The sequence below is a fragment of the Dendropsophus ebraccatus genome, chromosome 5 (genome assembly GCF_027789765.1).
Source record: "Dendropsophus ebraccatus isolate aDenEbr1 chromosome 5, aDenEbr1.pat, whole genome shotgun sequence".
In the NCBI taxonomy this organism is placed as follows: domain Eukaryota; kingdom Metazoa; phylum Chordata; class Amphibia; order Anura; family Hylidae; genus Dendropsophus; species Dendropsophus ebraccatus.
The window spans coordinates 105,862,021-105,878,927 of record NC_091458.1 but is presented as its reverse complement, the minus strand read 5'-3'; the positions used below and the strand labels follow the sequence as shown (position 1 = coordinate 105,878,927).

General features: G+C 42.6%; 1 protein-coding gene across 2 annotated transcripts in view; it reads left to right on the top strand.

Annotated features, from left to right (window-relative positions):
* The window catches only part of SH3RF3 (SH3 domain containing ring finger 3), a 316,246-nt gene that overhangs the window by 173,399 nt on the left and 125,940 nt on the right, over positions 1-16,907 (top strand). For both annotated transcript variants that reach the window (XM_069970913.1, XM_069970912.1), the window contains exon 2: positions 6,579-6,854. In XM_069970913.1, coding sequence (XP_069827014.1) covers positions 6,579-6,854 — 276 coding nt within the window. The remainder of the gene's footprint in view (positions 1-6,578; positions 6,855-16,907) is intronic.

The following is a 16,907-nucleotide window of genomic DNA, read 5'->3' as shown; positions in this document are numbered from 1 at the left end:
GGTCCCGATTGCTTGTACCGATGGGCGGGTGTAAACCACTTACCTCCATCCTTTCGGATCAGCCATCTATGTATAGAGTCTGCTCTCAGGCAGGCTCTATGCACAGATCACCAATAACAGTGATCTATGCTATGCTATGGCAATCTATTGCATATTGCATGTTTAAAGTGAATAAGAGTGTTTAAAAAAGTGTAATAAAAAAAAGTTTTTTAAAGTATTTTTTAATTTAATTTAAACTAAATTTAAAATAAAATAAAATACACATATTATATATTGTAGCTTGTGGAATTGTCCGATTAAAATATATTAAAATTTATTAAAATATAACATTATTAAAATATAACATTATTAAACACCAGGATTGCTGATTTTTTAAAATTATATATCAGGAAAAATAAAAAAAAAGCGATCAAAATTTTTCAGTATGATATTAATAAAAACTAGAGATCATGGCGCAAAAAATGACACCCCAATCAGCCCTGTAAGTGGAAAAATAAAAGCGCTATGGCTCTTAGAAGGCAGGAGGAACATTGCATTCATTTGACCCGGACATCCATGCATCTATGGGCTCTGTCTTGAAGGAGTTAAAGTGGTTTTTCAGCCATGGGAAATGGCAGTGTGAACCACAGTGGAGTTTCTGCAGATCAACTCCACACCAAGGTCTTATAATGTTCTGACTGGTACTAGTTAGTGAATAGTCACAAGATATTATTTCTGTGAATTTCAGCAGTAGAAATAAATATCACCAACTTTAAAGATACGAAATTCCTCTTCTGTATAATTCTAGAATTGTTCAGATTTTTTGTGTGTATTTAATATAAAAAGAAATGAACATTCATTCACCATCAACATTTTGTCACATTGTAAGACTCGGCACAATCTAGTTAAACACTGGTATATATTAAAAGTCAGGTATTAACCTATGGCAGAACTGCTTTAAACCTCCAAGGCATGAGTGAAAATCAATGCCCTCAATTACTAAAAACCGTGTTCAGAGATGAGCTTCAGTATTGTTAATCAACGCTTCAGAACAGTGAGATTTAGGGAGCGCATGGCGGATAAATAAAAGGATTTAACAGGCTGGTTTGACCTGTGCAAGAATCATTGTCTATCTATTATAAGAATCAATCTAGGATTAACATACTTTAGAATTTTTTTTTTTTAATCTATACAGGCAACCGAGCTCGGTCTTATGCCAATTTACATTATCTTTCATTATAGGGCCCTGGGAAGCCCTAGTAATGCAGCTGTTTCGGATATTGTATACATTGAATTTCATTTTTCATTTTAAGCCATTGTTCAATGTGACAGTTTCTTAATAGTAAATTAGTTAAAATTTTACCAGCATAATACTATACTGCAGCATCTTCTAAAAATAATTATTAAACCTGGATTTTAAAAAAAGGCAATTTGTTGGTTGTTGCTATTGGCTTTTTCCTGTTCCATAAAAATGTACGGTATCATGATGTTTATGTTCCTGCTGCTTTTAACAGCACATTGAGGTTTTCCTGACAGCAGCCATAAGGAACCATAGGAACCTGTAGTCGGGAGCTAACTCTGAAATCTAAGGGAGAGTGTTCTAGGCACGCAGTGACCTGTGCAGGTGTGTGTGTAGGGAGGGGGAGGTAAATCTGTCCATCACCTATTATGAAAAGTGAGATCTTGTGTTATCTGTGTGTCAACTTTCATTGTTATCCTACCTGTGATGTTGGGGGAGAGATGAACTAGGAATTTTTACTGCTTGATCCTTTCGTTTTCAAGGAGATAAGCTGTCATCAGAGGTGCTTGGCAGTGGCAGTACACCCTACCAATGTTCATTATGAACACTTGAATGGTCAACTGAGTAGAGTGTTGTAACGCCCGGAGTAGTGGATCCACTGGACCGGCACCAGCGATGGCACAAACCTCACCAGGGAGCGGAGTCTAAGGGGCCGCTGGTTTTCACCAGAGCCCGCCGCAAGGCGGGATGGACTTGCTGCGGCAGGCGACCCCCAGGTCGCTACCCCTGGCTTGGTTGCTGGTGTCGGCAGGCGAGGCGTGGCAGGAGATGGCACAGGCAATAGTCTGCAGATGAGAGAGCACGTGACAGGCTGGACACGGGAACAGGTGGAGTGACAGGGGAACAGGAACCAGGAACAGGGACTTGGGACCAGGTTGGACAGGACTCAGGAACAGGGACTTGGGACCAGGTAACGGACAGGACACAGGAACAACAGGGAGCTGGGCCAAACGCTATGGGAAGCATGTAGAGGCTCCAACACAGGGAACAGGGCAAGCTGGGATTTATAGGGGAGTGATTAGGTGCAACTACCAATTAGGAGCGCACTGCCCCTTTAAATCTGAGACAGCCGGCGCGCGCGCGCCCTAGGAGGCGGGGACGCGCGCGCCGGCCGGCACAGCGGGAGACAGGAGCGTGGAGAGGTGAGGCGCCCCCCGGGGCCGAGGTGATAGCAGCGCCGGGTCCCCGACTATGGACACCGGCTGCTGCATGGGGCAGGAAGCGGTCGCGGCGGCGGCCCGGAACGCGGGACGCCGCCGCGGCTGTGACAGTACCCCCCCCCCTTTGGCCTCCCCCTCTTTCTTGCCTGCAGATGGCACAGGAAGCCACAAAGTCTTTGACATCTTGAAACAAACTGGACCACCAGTAGTGGCGAGAGATCCGTTGGCCGGTCTTACGGACTCCAGGGTGCCCGGCCTCCAACGAGGAATGACCCCACTTCAAAATACCTCTTCGAAGCGCAGGGTGAACATGAGTCTTTCCGGGGGGTACTCTCCGAAGCGAGGAGGTGACGACTGGTGCTAGGCGATCAGGCGGTAAAACATGGCAAGGGACTGTGGGTCTGTGGACGAGGACCTTCTGTAAGTTCTCCCGGTGGTGAGAGGACCCGACCTTAGTCTTGGGTACGGAGAGAGGGTACACCTCGGCAGAGAAGGCATCCGCCGAGTCTTGGTCTTCTGCCGGTAGGTCGGATAGAGGCTTGGCTGGGACAGGAAACGACATAGTACACTTGGTCTGAGGTGACCTGAGACACTGGTTGGAACAGTCCTGACCCCAACTGAGAATCTCCCCGGTTCTCCAGTCCAGTTGAGGGGCATGTTCTTGCAGCCACGGGAGTCCCAGGAGGACCGCGGGGGAAGAATGGGGCAGGACGTAGAAGGATATCTTTTCTTGATGTAAAGGACCCACCTGGAGGACTAAAGGTGCGGTCTGGTAGTACACACGGTCGGTAAGAATTTCGCCTGTGACCGAGGAGATAGTCAGGGGCCTGGCTAGTCGGGTCACGGGTAGCCGCCATCTTTGGACCAATGTTGCCGCAATAAAACTGCCTGCTGACCCAGAATCGAGGAAGGCAGTAGTCTGATGATTTCGTCCTGAGAGAGTCCGGATGGAAACTGGCATAGACAGATTTGGAATGGTGGCATTCACACCTAGGGACACCTGTCCCACCGGACCTAGGTGCGAGCATTTTCCGGATGTTTGGGGACGTAGGGGACATCCCAGCCGGAAGTGATCGGAACCACCGCAATAGAGACAGAGATTCTGCTCCAGGCGCCGGATTCTTTCATCAGGCGTCAGGTGAGCCCGTTCCACCTGCATAGGAATCTCAGGAGAGGGTTGGGACATCGAAAGGTCAGGATTCTGGAAAACCGGCGCCAGCTGGGAATGGCGACGGGAACGGGTTAGTAAATGTTCATGCCGAACCTCCTCCTCCCTCTCCGAAAAACGAGTATCAACTCGGGTGGCCAGTAGAATGAGTTCGTTCAGGGAGGTAGGCAGGTCTCGGGCAGCGAGCACGTCTCTCACACGACTAGACAGGCCCTTCTTGAAGGTGGCCAATAGGGCGGCCTCGTTCCAGTCCAATTCGGCTGCCAGGGTGCGGAACTGGATGGCGTAGTCACCTACAGAGGAGCTGCCTTGAGAGAGGTTGAGGAGAGCAGTCTCGGCTGAAGAAGCACGGGCAGGTTCCTCAAAGACGGAGCGAAACTCGAATAGAAAGGCCCGGAGATTGGCAGCAACAGGATCATCACGGTCCCACAGTGGCGTGGCCCAGGCCAGGGCTCTACCTTCTAATAGGCTGATGATGAAAGCCACTTTAGAGCGCTCGGTGGAAAACTGACTACTCAAAAGTTCAATGTGCATGGTGCACTGAGTCAAGAATCCTCTGCACAACTTAGAATCCCCAGAGTACTTGCTTGGGAGGGCCAGTCGGAGTGAAGAAGAAGCGTCAGGGGGTGGTGTGCGCTGGGCAGTAGTCTGCTGCTGTAAGGCGGCAGTGAGTTGCTGGATCTGCTGTGACTGTTTCTGGATTTGTTGCGCCTGCTGAGTGACCACTCTGGCGACGTCACGGAGATCAGGCACCTCGCCGGGATCCATGGTTGGAGCCTACTGTAACGCCCGGAGTAGTGGATCCACTGGACCGGCACCAGCGATGGCACAAACCTCACCAGGGAGCGGAGTCTAAGGGGCCGCTGGTTTTCACCAGAGCCCGCCGCAAGGCGGGATGGACTTGCTGCGGCAGGCGACCCCCAGGTCGCTACCCCTGGCTTGGTTGCTGGTGTCGGCAGGCGAGGCGTGGCAGGAGATGGCACAGGCAATAGTCTGCAGATGAGAGAGCACGTGACAGGCTGGACACGGGAACAGGTGGAGTGACAGGGGAACAGGAACCAGGAACAGGGACTTGGGACCAGGTAACGGACAGGACTCAGGAACAGGGACTTGGGACCAGGTAACGGACAGGACACAGGAACAACAGGGAGCTGGGCCAAACGCTATGGGAAGCATGTAGAGGCTCCAACACAGGGAACAGGGCAAGCTGGGATTTATAGGGGAGTGATTAGGTGCAACTACCAATTAGGAGCGCACTGCCCCTTTAAATCTGAGACAGCCGGCGCGCGCGCGCCCTAGGAGGCGGGGACGCGCGCGCCGGCCGGCACAGCGGGAGACAGGAGCGTGGAGAGGTGAGGCGCCCCCCGGGGCCGAGGTGATAGCAGCGCCGGGTCCCCGACTATGGACACCGGCTGCTGCATGGGGCAGGAAGCGGTCGCGGCGGCGGCCCGGAACGCGGGACGCCGCCGCGGCTGTGACAAGTGTTCATGTGTATGGGGAGGATTGGGAGAGATAGCTGTCAGCCTAAGGAGTATTCAGCTAACAGTTATCTTAAATGTATGGCTACCTATTGTCACCAGTTCGAAAACTGAAAGATTTCAGGATATTTTTTTTACAAGGAAAATTAAAGTGTCACTGTCATTAAAACTTTGAAAATCTAAACCAACAGGGTATGTGATAACAAGCAAGTTTGCAATTTACATTTTTTTTTAATCATGCACTAAAACAAAGCTGTACTTACTTGTATCCAGGTCCAGTCTCCTGAAGGCAGATTTTTAGACTAAAAGGACAGTACAGAGTGTCATGTCTAAATGCATCCATCAATAAAATGACTGCCGTCTCTTTTAGCAAGCTGATGATCGGGACTTCATGTGTTAGTCTCTTTTTTAAACCAGCACAAAACAAAAGATCTGCCTTTATTAGACTGGATCTGGATTTCTGGTAAGTATAACTTTGTTTTAAAGCATTATAACTAAAAAAAAAAAAAAATAACGAATTTAAGTGGCAAACATGCTTTATTTTACATCCCCTTGTTGATTTAGTGATAACGACAGTGACACTTAAAAAAAACACACCAAAACTTCTTAAAAAATGTTTAACCTAAAATGTGATTTAAAAAATACTGCAGGTTATTCTTTGATGATACATTCCTTTTTAAAGAGTTTATGTTCTATGAATAAAGTACACATGGGGGAGGGATTTATCAGCACCATCATATCTGTATGCTAAATCCCCATCCCCAATGTCAATTGCTGGATTTATTGAAAGGCACATTCTGCAAATCTGTGGCTGCCGTGCAGTTGTCTCAGAGATCTCCACCAACTCTAAGTTGGCTTAGATTTTTACCATGTTTTATACATATTTTGTGACTTTTGGAGCTGTATTTGTGTAAGGGCATATCCATATCTATTCTGATGCATATTATATCTGCAACTGATCTACTGATGTCAATAGACCAAATGTAATCAAAAAGCATTAAAGTAAAATAAAGCTGTATACACTTAGAAATTAATCTGTGAATTTTTCACTCTCTTAGGCTGGGTTCACACTACGTATATTTGAGGCTGTATGTTTGAGGCTGTATAGCAACCAAAACAAGGAGTGGATTGAAAACACAGAAAGGCTATGTTCACATAATGTTGTAATTGAGTGGATGGCCGTCATTTAATGGCAAATATTTGCTGTTATTTTAAAACAACGGCTGTTATATTGAAATAATGGAAGTTATTTACCGTTATATGGCGCCATCCACTCAATTTCAACATTGTGTGAACAGATCCTTTCTGGGTTTTCAATCCACTCCTGGTTTTGGTTGCTATGAGGACCTTACATGAGGACCAAATACAGCCTGAAATATACATAGTGTGAACCCAGCCTAAACCTGTATCATTTACAGACTGTCTACCTATTGCTGCTTATAAATATGTTAATTTGTATTTGACCAGTTTCTTTTGTCGTCTTTATCAAACAGAATATTTCTCAGCTACCATGTGGAAGAGCACTCTATGCCTATGAAGGAAAGGAGCCTGGTGATTTGAAATTCAACAAGGGGGACATTATCATTCTACGACGAAAAGTAGATGAGAACTGGTACCATGGAGAACTGAATGGAAACCGGGGCTTCTTCCCTGCAAGTTATATCCAGTGCATAAAGCCTCTTAGCCAGCCTCCCCCACAAGGAAAAGCACTTTATGACTTTGAAATTAAGGATAAAGATCAGGATAAGGACTGTCTCACTTTCACCAAGGTAAATATATAATAATCTGCTCTGCATAACACTTCTATTGATCTCATTGCTGTAATCATATTTCCCTTGACCAAACCATGTTTCAACTCTTCTTTTCGCATGTGTTTGCATAATTAGTAAGAATATGATCCATAAAAATGCACCCTCTACTGTCCTTAACATTAAAGTATATGAGAGAAAAATAGACACACTTTTATAGAGTATTTTGCATTCTGAAAATCAATGGAATGCCTTGACTCCATATGTGAAGCACATAAAGAGGTTATGTAGCTATGACTCTGGACTTAAAAATAAAGAAAATAGTCCCTGGCTAATCCCATTATACACCCATTCCAATGTGTCATTGTCTCCAGCCGGTTTCTTCTTTCTTGTCCCTCTAGATGCATCAATGTTTTTCAGGCACCCTTAGGGCTGCATCCAAGTTCTTCAGCCACTGAAGCCACTAATCAAAGGCTGCATGCTGGGGTTAGTATGAACCCGAGCTCGAGGTTCGCTTATCTCTAGTCATCAGTGATTCGCTGCTATGGTCATATTTTGTGAAAGTAGCTGTTTGTCAGCCACCGTGGTCAGCCATGAATTTTTTTTTTATGTATAGAACCCTTTGCTCTCTTTTCTATCACGGAAAGGCAGTTAAATAGGAGAACCAATACATATCCTTTCAGTTGTAAATGCAAATGACTTATGATGTGGTATTACTGACTAAATGCCTATTGGTTCATCACATGAACTAGAGACTTCAATTTAGGGTGCCTTCATGCACAACGTATCCACAGCGGATAATTCACTGTGAGTCTGCAGCGAAATCTGCTGCATATACTTGCCCTTTCACTTCCATTGGCTGACGTACTCGCAGATCCCGCTGCGAGTATGTCAAACTAAGCACCATTAACTACCGCGGCACGGGAAGATACTGTACTGGGTCCCTGCTCCTGCTTGCTTTAGGGCCTCCCAGTGTCTCCCAGCGAGCAGCCAATCAGTGTGGTGCCCCCAGGCTTAAAGGAATATTCTGGAATGAGAATTCTTTTTCTATAAATCTATCATATCAAGACTTCATCACTTCAAGATTTCATCACCTCTTTCCGGCCCCTCCAGCTTAGATATGTGTTTAGTCTTAGCCCCAGCACAGTAAATAGCTGAATAAGGGGGTTTACAGGATTTTACTGTGCAGGTGCTTGCTTTGACTGCAGACTAAAGCCTGGAGGAAAGCAGCCAGTCAGTCTACAGGATTCAAGCGGGTAAGAGCTGAAAAAAGAGGATGACACAGACAAGCTAATAAGCATACAGTGCATGCACATTATAATTCAGATCTACTTAGATATGGGGCAAAGTTTAAAAAAAAAAAAAAAACATAATAAGGCCATGTTCACAAACTCTTTTTTTTAATAAAAATCACAGCCGTTGTTTCCAGTCTTAACGTTTTCAGTTAAATTAATGTTCTGGACATTTATTGGCGGCCATTATTAAACAAACAATGTCTATTATTGTTCTTTACTCTCTTTTTTTTTGGACACCCTTTTAACCGTTTTTCAATAAAATTCAATGCATCTTCAATAATAGCCAGACCCAAAAGGGGGTTCAAAGCAGCTATCATTCAACCAAAACTTAACCCCTTCAGGACCGTGCTAATTTTCATTTTTGCACTTTCATTTTTTCCTTTTTCATGTTTAAAAGGCCACAGCACTTGTTTGGTGTTTAAACCATTCTCCCTATAGTAAAGCTGACATATTATCTATGTTGCCTAAGTCAGTACAATTACAACGATATTTAATTTATATAACTTTTATTTTACCTGACTGCTTTAAAAAAATGTAAATCTTTAAAAAAAAAAATCTAAATGTGTTTAAAATTGCTTTATTCCCATCCTTATAATGCTTCTATCCTTTAGTCTATGGGGCTGCCTGAGGTGTCCTTTTGTGCACCATGACCTGTACTATTAGTACCTATGCAACTTTTTGATCACTTTTAATAAAAAATTTTCTGGATTTGATGTGACAAAAAAGCAGCAATTTTGCATATTGGCGGGTTTTTGCGCCTACGCCATTTACTGTGCAAGATCAGGAATGGATGTAATTTTGAAATAGCAGCCATTATTTGGAGTTTGTTTAGCTTTCCAGTATCTAACTAATTAAGCTTTAGCAAAACTCAAACCTACAAGTGTAACAGAAATGCTCCATCTTCTTTATGGCACATGCTTGACACAGGGCTACAGGAATCATTGCTACCTTCAAAGAAGTACACAAAGGGATATTTATCAAGGCCTTAGCTAAATCCTTAGAAATTCCAAAATAAAATTCCATAGATTCTATACTACTGTATATTAATGAGGTATTCCACTGAAATAAAACTTTTAATATTTTGCTGTCCTGGCAGCTTATTTTTATCTTTCCGCACTTCTCCGGTATCCTCCTGCATCATCTTTGGGTCCCACCTCCACTTCCGATTGGGACGGGACAGCACCACAGCCAGTGATTATATGAGTCAGTTCCATGCACATAGATGTCCCCTTGTTCATTTTAAAATTTATTTAAATTTTTTATATATATATATATATATATATATATATATATATATATATTTTTTTTTTTTTTTTTTTTAAAGCTGAAATATGGTCAGTAAGGAAAAAACTAAATAAAACTCCATAATCTTTTTACCTTGAAACGTTGAGCATTTGACAAACATTGGGGAGGCTCTGGGGGGTTACAAGAAGTAATGGAGTAGTAATTTGTTGTGAATTCCAGTAGAAGATTGAAAACATAAAGGAGAACAGAACAGAGACCTGTACTATGCACCAGAGGTGAGATCATAGGATTTAGTGACAAATCTGGCTTAGGAGGGTCAACGGCAATACAATGAACAGGGCAGAAGCTTAATTGGGAGAAAAACTTCCAAAGGCTGAGCTGCTGATAGACTGTGCAAGGGGCGTCAGACAGACAGGCATGGAACAAAATGCAGGTGGAGTGTCTGGAAAGACCGGAAAGAACAAAAAAGGTCTGTGTTCAAGGGTAAATATAATAATGTTTATTATCAGAAGGGTAGCTAAACTAGCATTTTGGTTTGCCCTTCAGATAATTGTATATATTTATGTAATTTTGTATTTTATGTAGATTTTAGCAATCACAATGATTGGGTTCTTCTCCTATTTGCTATTAATAATAATAAACCTAAGAGAGTTAGGCATTTACTTATATTAATAATAACTCTAGTGTGTGCTAAACAAAAAGAAGAGAAAGTGTGGTCAAAATCTGATCTGGCTTTGACAGCATTGGATACATAGTGATGCACAACAAGCTGTTACAAAACTACAATGTCCATCATGTCTGGCTGTCTTTAGCTGTCATTACAGTGTAACACAGATGCAGTCAGTAAGGGTCAGCCCTCACATGGTGCCTGCCACCTCTTCCCATAAAGCAAAGAGCATATACCCACATCAAGGGTTATGCTCCGAAGATTATATCCGTGTACCTGTTGTATGTGTGTTTTGCCTTCTTTCATACATGGTTACTAATAGTTACTAGTGTTACTACTTTTTGAGATTAATGTTGATACTTTTACATTAATTTAAAGTCATGTGAAAGAAATATTGACAATATTTTTTTATTCTTTGCAAATTAAGACATATAAAGGTTTGAAGTTTATTTTAGTTAGCTCATATTGCACACAAAAAATCAATACATTAAATTTGTATTAAAGGAGTACTCCGACAGCCCACCCCCCAAAAAAAACCAAAAAACACAGATTCACACAGGATATATACTTACCATCCCTTCGGTGACGATCGCCATTCTAATCTTCCACCGGTTGCGTCCCCGCCATCCTTGGCCACCGTTCTCACTTCTGGGTCCAGGTGCAGTGAATGGGAGAGGAAAATGCTGCTGGTGCACATGCGCACCGGCAGCCTTTTCATTGGCTGGAGCACATCACATGGCTTCCAGCAAGCTTAGCCAATCAGGGCTGAGCAAGCTGCAATCCATGTGATGCTCTCTAGCCAATGAAAAGGCTGCTGGTGTGCATGTGCACCAGCAGCATTTTCCTCTCCCATTCACTGCTGTGGAAGACAGAGAAGAGGAAGAAGACCAGGACTGCCCCCTGCTGTGGCGACATCGACCCAAGATTGTGTCACGGAGAAGAGGATGGGGTCAACAGTTATTTGGTATGTATACTTACTTTAACTTCCGGGGGGAGAATGGGGCCAGACCGCTTATTGACACACATTGCAAAGTTATATAACTTTGTAATGTGTTAATTAAGCAGCAAAAGTAAATCGACACACTACCTCTTTAATCTATTAACTAGTTCAGGACAGATACAGTTTCCCCTGTTCACAACCAGATACATTTTTGTTCTTTTAGTACAAGTACATTTCTAAAATTAAAAGTATTTTCTTGTTTAGTTAACCTCTTAGGGACATATGACGTACCCGGGGCTTCTAGTATATGTGTAAAAAAAAAAAAAAAATGTGGTTGTTAATAAAAAGCCCCCTCCCCTAATAAAAGTTTGAATCACCCCCCTTTTCCCATGTGTTAAATAAAAATAAATAAATAAACATGTTTGGTATCGCCACGTGCGTAATCCCCCGAACAAAAAAATCCCAAAGTGCAAAATTGCGCATTTTTGGTTGCATCAAATCCAGAAAAAATGTAATAAAAAGTGATCAAAAAGTCGTATATGCGCAATCAAGGTACCGATAGAAAGAACACATCATGGCACAAAAAATTACACCTCACACAGCCCTATAGACCAAAGGATAAAAGCTCTATAAGCCTGGGAATGGAGCAATTGTAAGGAACATACTGTATATTTGTTAACAATGGTTTGAATTTTTTACAGGCCATCAGATAAAAGAAAAGTTATGCATGTTATATATCTTTGTAATCGTAAGAACTTGAGAATCATGCATAACAAGTCAGTTTTACCCCAGGGCGAATGGCGTAATAACAAATACCCCCCAAATAAAAGGAATGTGTTTTTTTTGTTCAATTTCACCACACATTGAATTTTGTACTTTATGCAAAAATTCAGCCTGTCATTGCAAATTACAATTAGTGATGCAAAAAATAAGGGCTCATGTGGGTTTTTAGGTGGAAAAATGCAAGTGCTATGGCCTTTTAAACACAAGAAGGAAAAAAATTGGCCCCGTCCTTAAGGGGTTAATTAAAGTGACTCTGTCACCTCCAAGGCACCCGCTAAACTTAAATTATCAGTAGATTATACATCAGTATAGTATACAACTCTGATTCTATATCTGCAATTCTTATCTTTCTATGTTCTTGCATTACTTTGCTATAAGACCACAAATGAAGGAATCTAAGTAGTCTTCTCCATTATATTGTTCAGCTAAACAGTCCTCTTTATGCATCAGTATGCCCAATTTGTAGGTTTACAATGGTAAAATACAAAGGAGTAGAAAGCTACAAATTACATATTTGGAATCAGCATCCTTTATCCTAGTTAGAGATGACTTTAGTTTAGGGTTTTGAGCAGGGTGGATTGGAGATGACAGAGTCCCTTTAACCCCTTAACGACATCGGGCGTAAATTTACGCCCTGATGCCGGTAAGGAAGTTCAGAGCGGGGCCGCGCGGCGACCCCGCTCTGAACCGCGCCGGTCCCGGGTGCCGCGAGTAGCCCGGGACTGTAGGTATTAGCGGGCACGGTCCGATCGCCGTGCCCGCTAATACAGTAATCAGATGCAGCTGTCAAACATGACAGCTGCATCCGATTACCGGATTCAGCCGTTCCCTCGTGTCTAGTGGAGGAGATCGCTCCTCCGGGATGTTATCCCGGAGGAGCGATCTCCGTAACTGAAGCCGGCCGGGGACGCGTCCAAGATGGCGCCGTCCTCGGCTCGGCACTCGTTTGTTTCCGGCTGCAGCAGCCGAAAGCAAACGAGTGCCTATCTCATGGATCTCTGCAGCATATCTATGCTGCAGAGATCTCAATGAGAGATCAAAGCACTTATACTAGAAGTCCCCCAGGGGGGCTTCTAGTATAAGTGTAAAAGTAAAAAAAAAGTGTTGTTAATAGTAAAAAGCCCCCTCCCCTAATAAAAGTCTGAATCACCCCCCTTTTCCCAGGTTATAAATAAAAGTAAATAAATAAATACATAAACAAACATGTTTGCTATCGCCGCGTGCGTAATCGCCCAAACTATTAATTAATCACATTCCTGATCTCACACGGTAAACGGCGTCGGCGTCGTAACGACTTGAGGAACATATATAACAAGTCAGTTTTACCCCAGGGCGAATGGCGTAAAAACACATTTCCCCCAAATAAACAAAATGCGTTTTTTTTTTTCAATTTCCCCACACTTTGAATTTTTTTCTGGTTTCGCAGTGTACTTTATGCAAAAATTCAGCCTGTCATTGCAAAGTACAATTAGTGATGCAAAAAATAAGGGCTCATGTGGGTCGCTAGGTGGAAAAATGCAACTGCTGTGGCCTTTTAAGCACAAGGAGGAAAAACCGAAAACGCAAAAATCGAAATTGGCTCTGTCCTTAAAGGGTTAAACAATGTTGGCCTCTTTTTCTATAATATATATGGCTTTGTGTTAATGGGCTTGTGTGGAGAATTTTTGGAATATTGAAATGTGCCCAACCACTGCCAATCTCTGATAGGTCGGGCCCGTCTGGGCACTTCCTGCTTGGGTCTCAATACCTAGGAATTGACTCCACAGCCAGTCTCTGGCTACAGTGCTGGTGAGCTGTCAAAACACATGCTGTCTCTAAGAATCTCAGAATATCATCCCTTTTTTGTACATATGACAGGTAGTTGAAAGAGTATATTCACCTGGTTTGTGTGTGTGTGTGTGTGGGGGGGGGGAGAACATAGACAACCCACTTAAGGTAAGAGACTCCAATGGTGAAAAGTCAATTGACTGCTGATTACTAAGATGGTGGAGGAGGTGTATTGATTAGCATACATATGTAGCCTGTTCTTACATACCCTCTAGACCTGGTTATTATTTAGCTGCCCCATGCATAAGCAGCACAGTGTTCTCTAGTTATATTATTTAGTTGCAGAAAATCTTTCTAAACAGATGTTTGATCTGTGGTATTGTACTGTGTGTTATCCACTACTAGAAGTATTTCCTTATAAAGTAGAGAGGAATTACATATATGCCTACCCATTCCCAGATGACTTAGTAAGTTGGTGTTCTTTCCAGAGTTATGTAACGTATGGGCACTGTATTGCATGCTATATTACAGTTTCCCCTTAAAATCTCTAAAGCCTATGAATTGACAGTCTCAGTCCTGAATTTATGGATTTCTGCCTTTCAAATGCTTTTACCAAGGTAAATTATATAACCGCTAAAGCAGTATCTCCATTTCACAGAATTCAGGAGTTATCTAGAAAGTATGTGTTGGAACAAACTGTTACATGTGATGATATTGCTTTCTAAACAAACAGACACTTTAGAGAAAACATAATTCTGCTTATTCTACCCGTGGTACTACTTCCACAGCAACACCAGTTAGTTGCAGTAGTGGTAGGCAATCTGAAGCTCACAGAACTTCAATGGAAGGATAGATAGCTAGATAGAAAAGTACATAGGAGAAAGGCGCACATCCAATACTTATGTAGTGGGTGCTACAAGAAGCAAGTCCCCAGGCTAGGGATTCCCAAAGTATCCAACGAAAAATCCATAGCACTCCAGCTCAGGTGGTAAAAATGTGAATTTGTTCAAAAGGACGCATTAAAACACAGGATGCCATCGCATCCTGTTTTTTATGCATCCTTTTGAATAAATTCACATTTGTACCACCTGAGCTGGAGTGCTACGGATTTTTTGTTGGATAGATAGATAGATAGACAGATAGATAGATATGCAGCCATACAATTAATGCAGCAGTACATGTTCAGTGCCTGATAAATGCATGTCCCATCTCGGAAATACACACATATCTCCAGAGCATAGGTTCCTGTCCCATCCTCTGCCTAGTGTGGTGGCCACTGGTGTCCACATCTAGGGTTGAGCGAATCTACAGTAGGAATGAAATGAAGCGCTTTGTTTATGCTCCTCCCCAGGTGCTGGAAAAAAGATGGATCCAGTCCTGGGAAACTGGAAAAAACTTTCCTAGGATGGGATCCATCTTTTCCTAGCACCTAGGGGGGGTTGGCACAGAGTGGAGCAGACTTCAAAGCCCCGTGGACTGATGAGCAAAATGCCAGTAGGAACGAAGCGCTTCACTTCATTCCTACTGTAATTTCGCTCATCTCTATCCCCATCCATGCAGGTACTTAACAGAGAGTAAGCCTGGATAGTAGTAACAGCTGCTCCTCAATACTCAAAGAAGTCAGTTGTACTGACCCTCAGAATAAAGCTAATGAAATTTAGCCATTAGATTGAATGATGTTTCTCAACTTCAGTGAGCCAGCCAGGCTCTCTATGGGGAAGGGACAACAAGCCACAGTAAAAATGACAGGACTGTGAAAATCCCCAAGCAAGGTATCCATCCACAGACAGCTGTTTCGGGATATTTGCCCCTCATCAGTGTGGAGTAGCATTCCAACTAGTGGGAGCAAGCCAGCAAACCCCTGACAGTCTCAATACACTGCACTAGTGTGATTACAGCCAGGATTGCTGTATATTGTTAATACCTCTTACAAAAAAACTGAAAAATAAAGAAATAGCAAAATGTAAAAGTGTGTCTTAAGAATTCCAATATGGTACGGATAAAAAGTACAACTTGTCATTTAAAAAAATAAGCCCTCATATGGCTATGTTGATGGAAAAATAGAAAGGTTACACCGCCTAGATGGTGACTAAAAAATGATAGAATGTATGCTGCCAGAAGTATGGAGCAGCAGCAACCCTGTTTTTATTACATGGATAATTTATTTTATCTTTTTAACGGTCCAGCATTTGGTTAAATTATTTTTTTTTTACTAACAACATCACAAATTTGGAAACAAAGTTTGCCGTTTCAGATCCCAGCATGACTTGCATGTTACAGCAAATACATTAGGTTACCCCTAGTGTGCAACGAAATAACATTGCGGGGTGTTACATAAACATTGCAGGGTGTTTGGTAAAAATATGTTTAAATATAATCTCTGGTTTTAGCTAGAATCCCATTGAATCTGTCAGTTACTTCCAGCTATTTTGCAGGATTATTTGAAGAGCAGTTGTAATATTTTAATATGACATCTGTATATCAGCCCTGACAAGGAAGATTTATCAGCTACAAAAAGTGAAAATGAAAATGTGTGAAATCCAGAGGAGTTCATTACTTTTAAAGTAGGTCACTTGCAGGGAGACCAGAGAACTCCCACAGAGGAAAACGCTCAGGGTTTTAAAAAAAATTGAAAATTTGTGGAAGCAGCATCAGTTATAAAATGTGCCTGGCCTTAGTCTGCCAGGCTCTGCTCTGCCTTTGATTATTTAGCAGTGGGTGGCTATTGAATGTTATCCTGTAAACTCCAAGCAATTCGGGTTAATATGGAACTTATCATGTCACTCACATCATTCAGTAGAGAGTAAGATGAAAAGAGACCTTCTCCAGTGACCCCGTACTCTAAGACTCTGTTCTACTGAGCCCTGCTGAGTACTGGCATGTGTACTAGAAGACCACCTTCTGCCGAGCTAGTAGAGTCTTATCTCAGGAGATGCTTGGCATAAAGGTCTTAAAGCTCTTTCTCATAAATGAAGCGGATAGATCTTTACTCTTTTTTCATTTACTACATTGCCGATTGTCCTAGTATAGAATGCCTTACCATACCTGATTTATCTTACAACCACAAGGACCCAATACCTCATGAGAAATTTCCATAGACGATAGGTTGGTACATGAGAACACCACACAGAAGTCAGGGAAAACACAGATATTATAAATGCAATTCATTGAATGGACATTTCCTCTAAGTATTGATCTTTGTGTACTGCAGTAACAAGTAACATGCACGTAGTAAATACCAGCACAGGTGTGTTAACCTGCAACAAACCAGATTTTGAAGAAATAATAAATCCTTTAATGCTTTAATGATAGCCTGAAGAACTTAATCCAGCACACGGTAACGTTGTGCTTTCTCCATGCAGCCGAAGGTAGGGGAC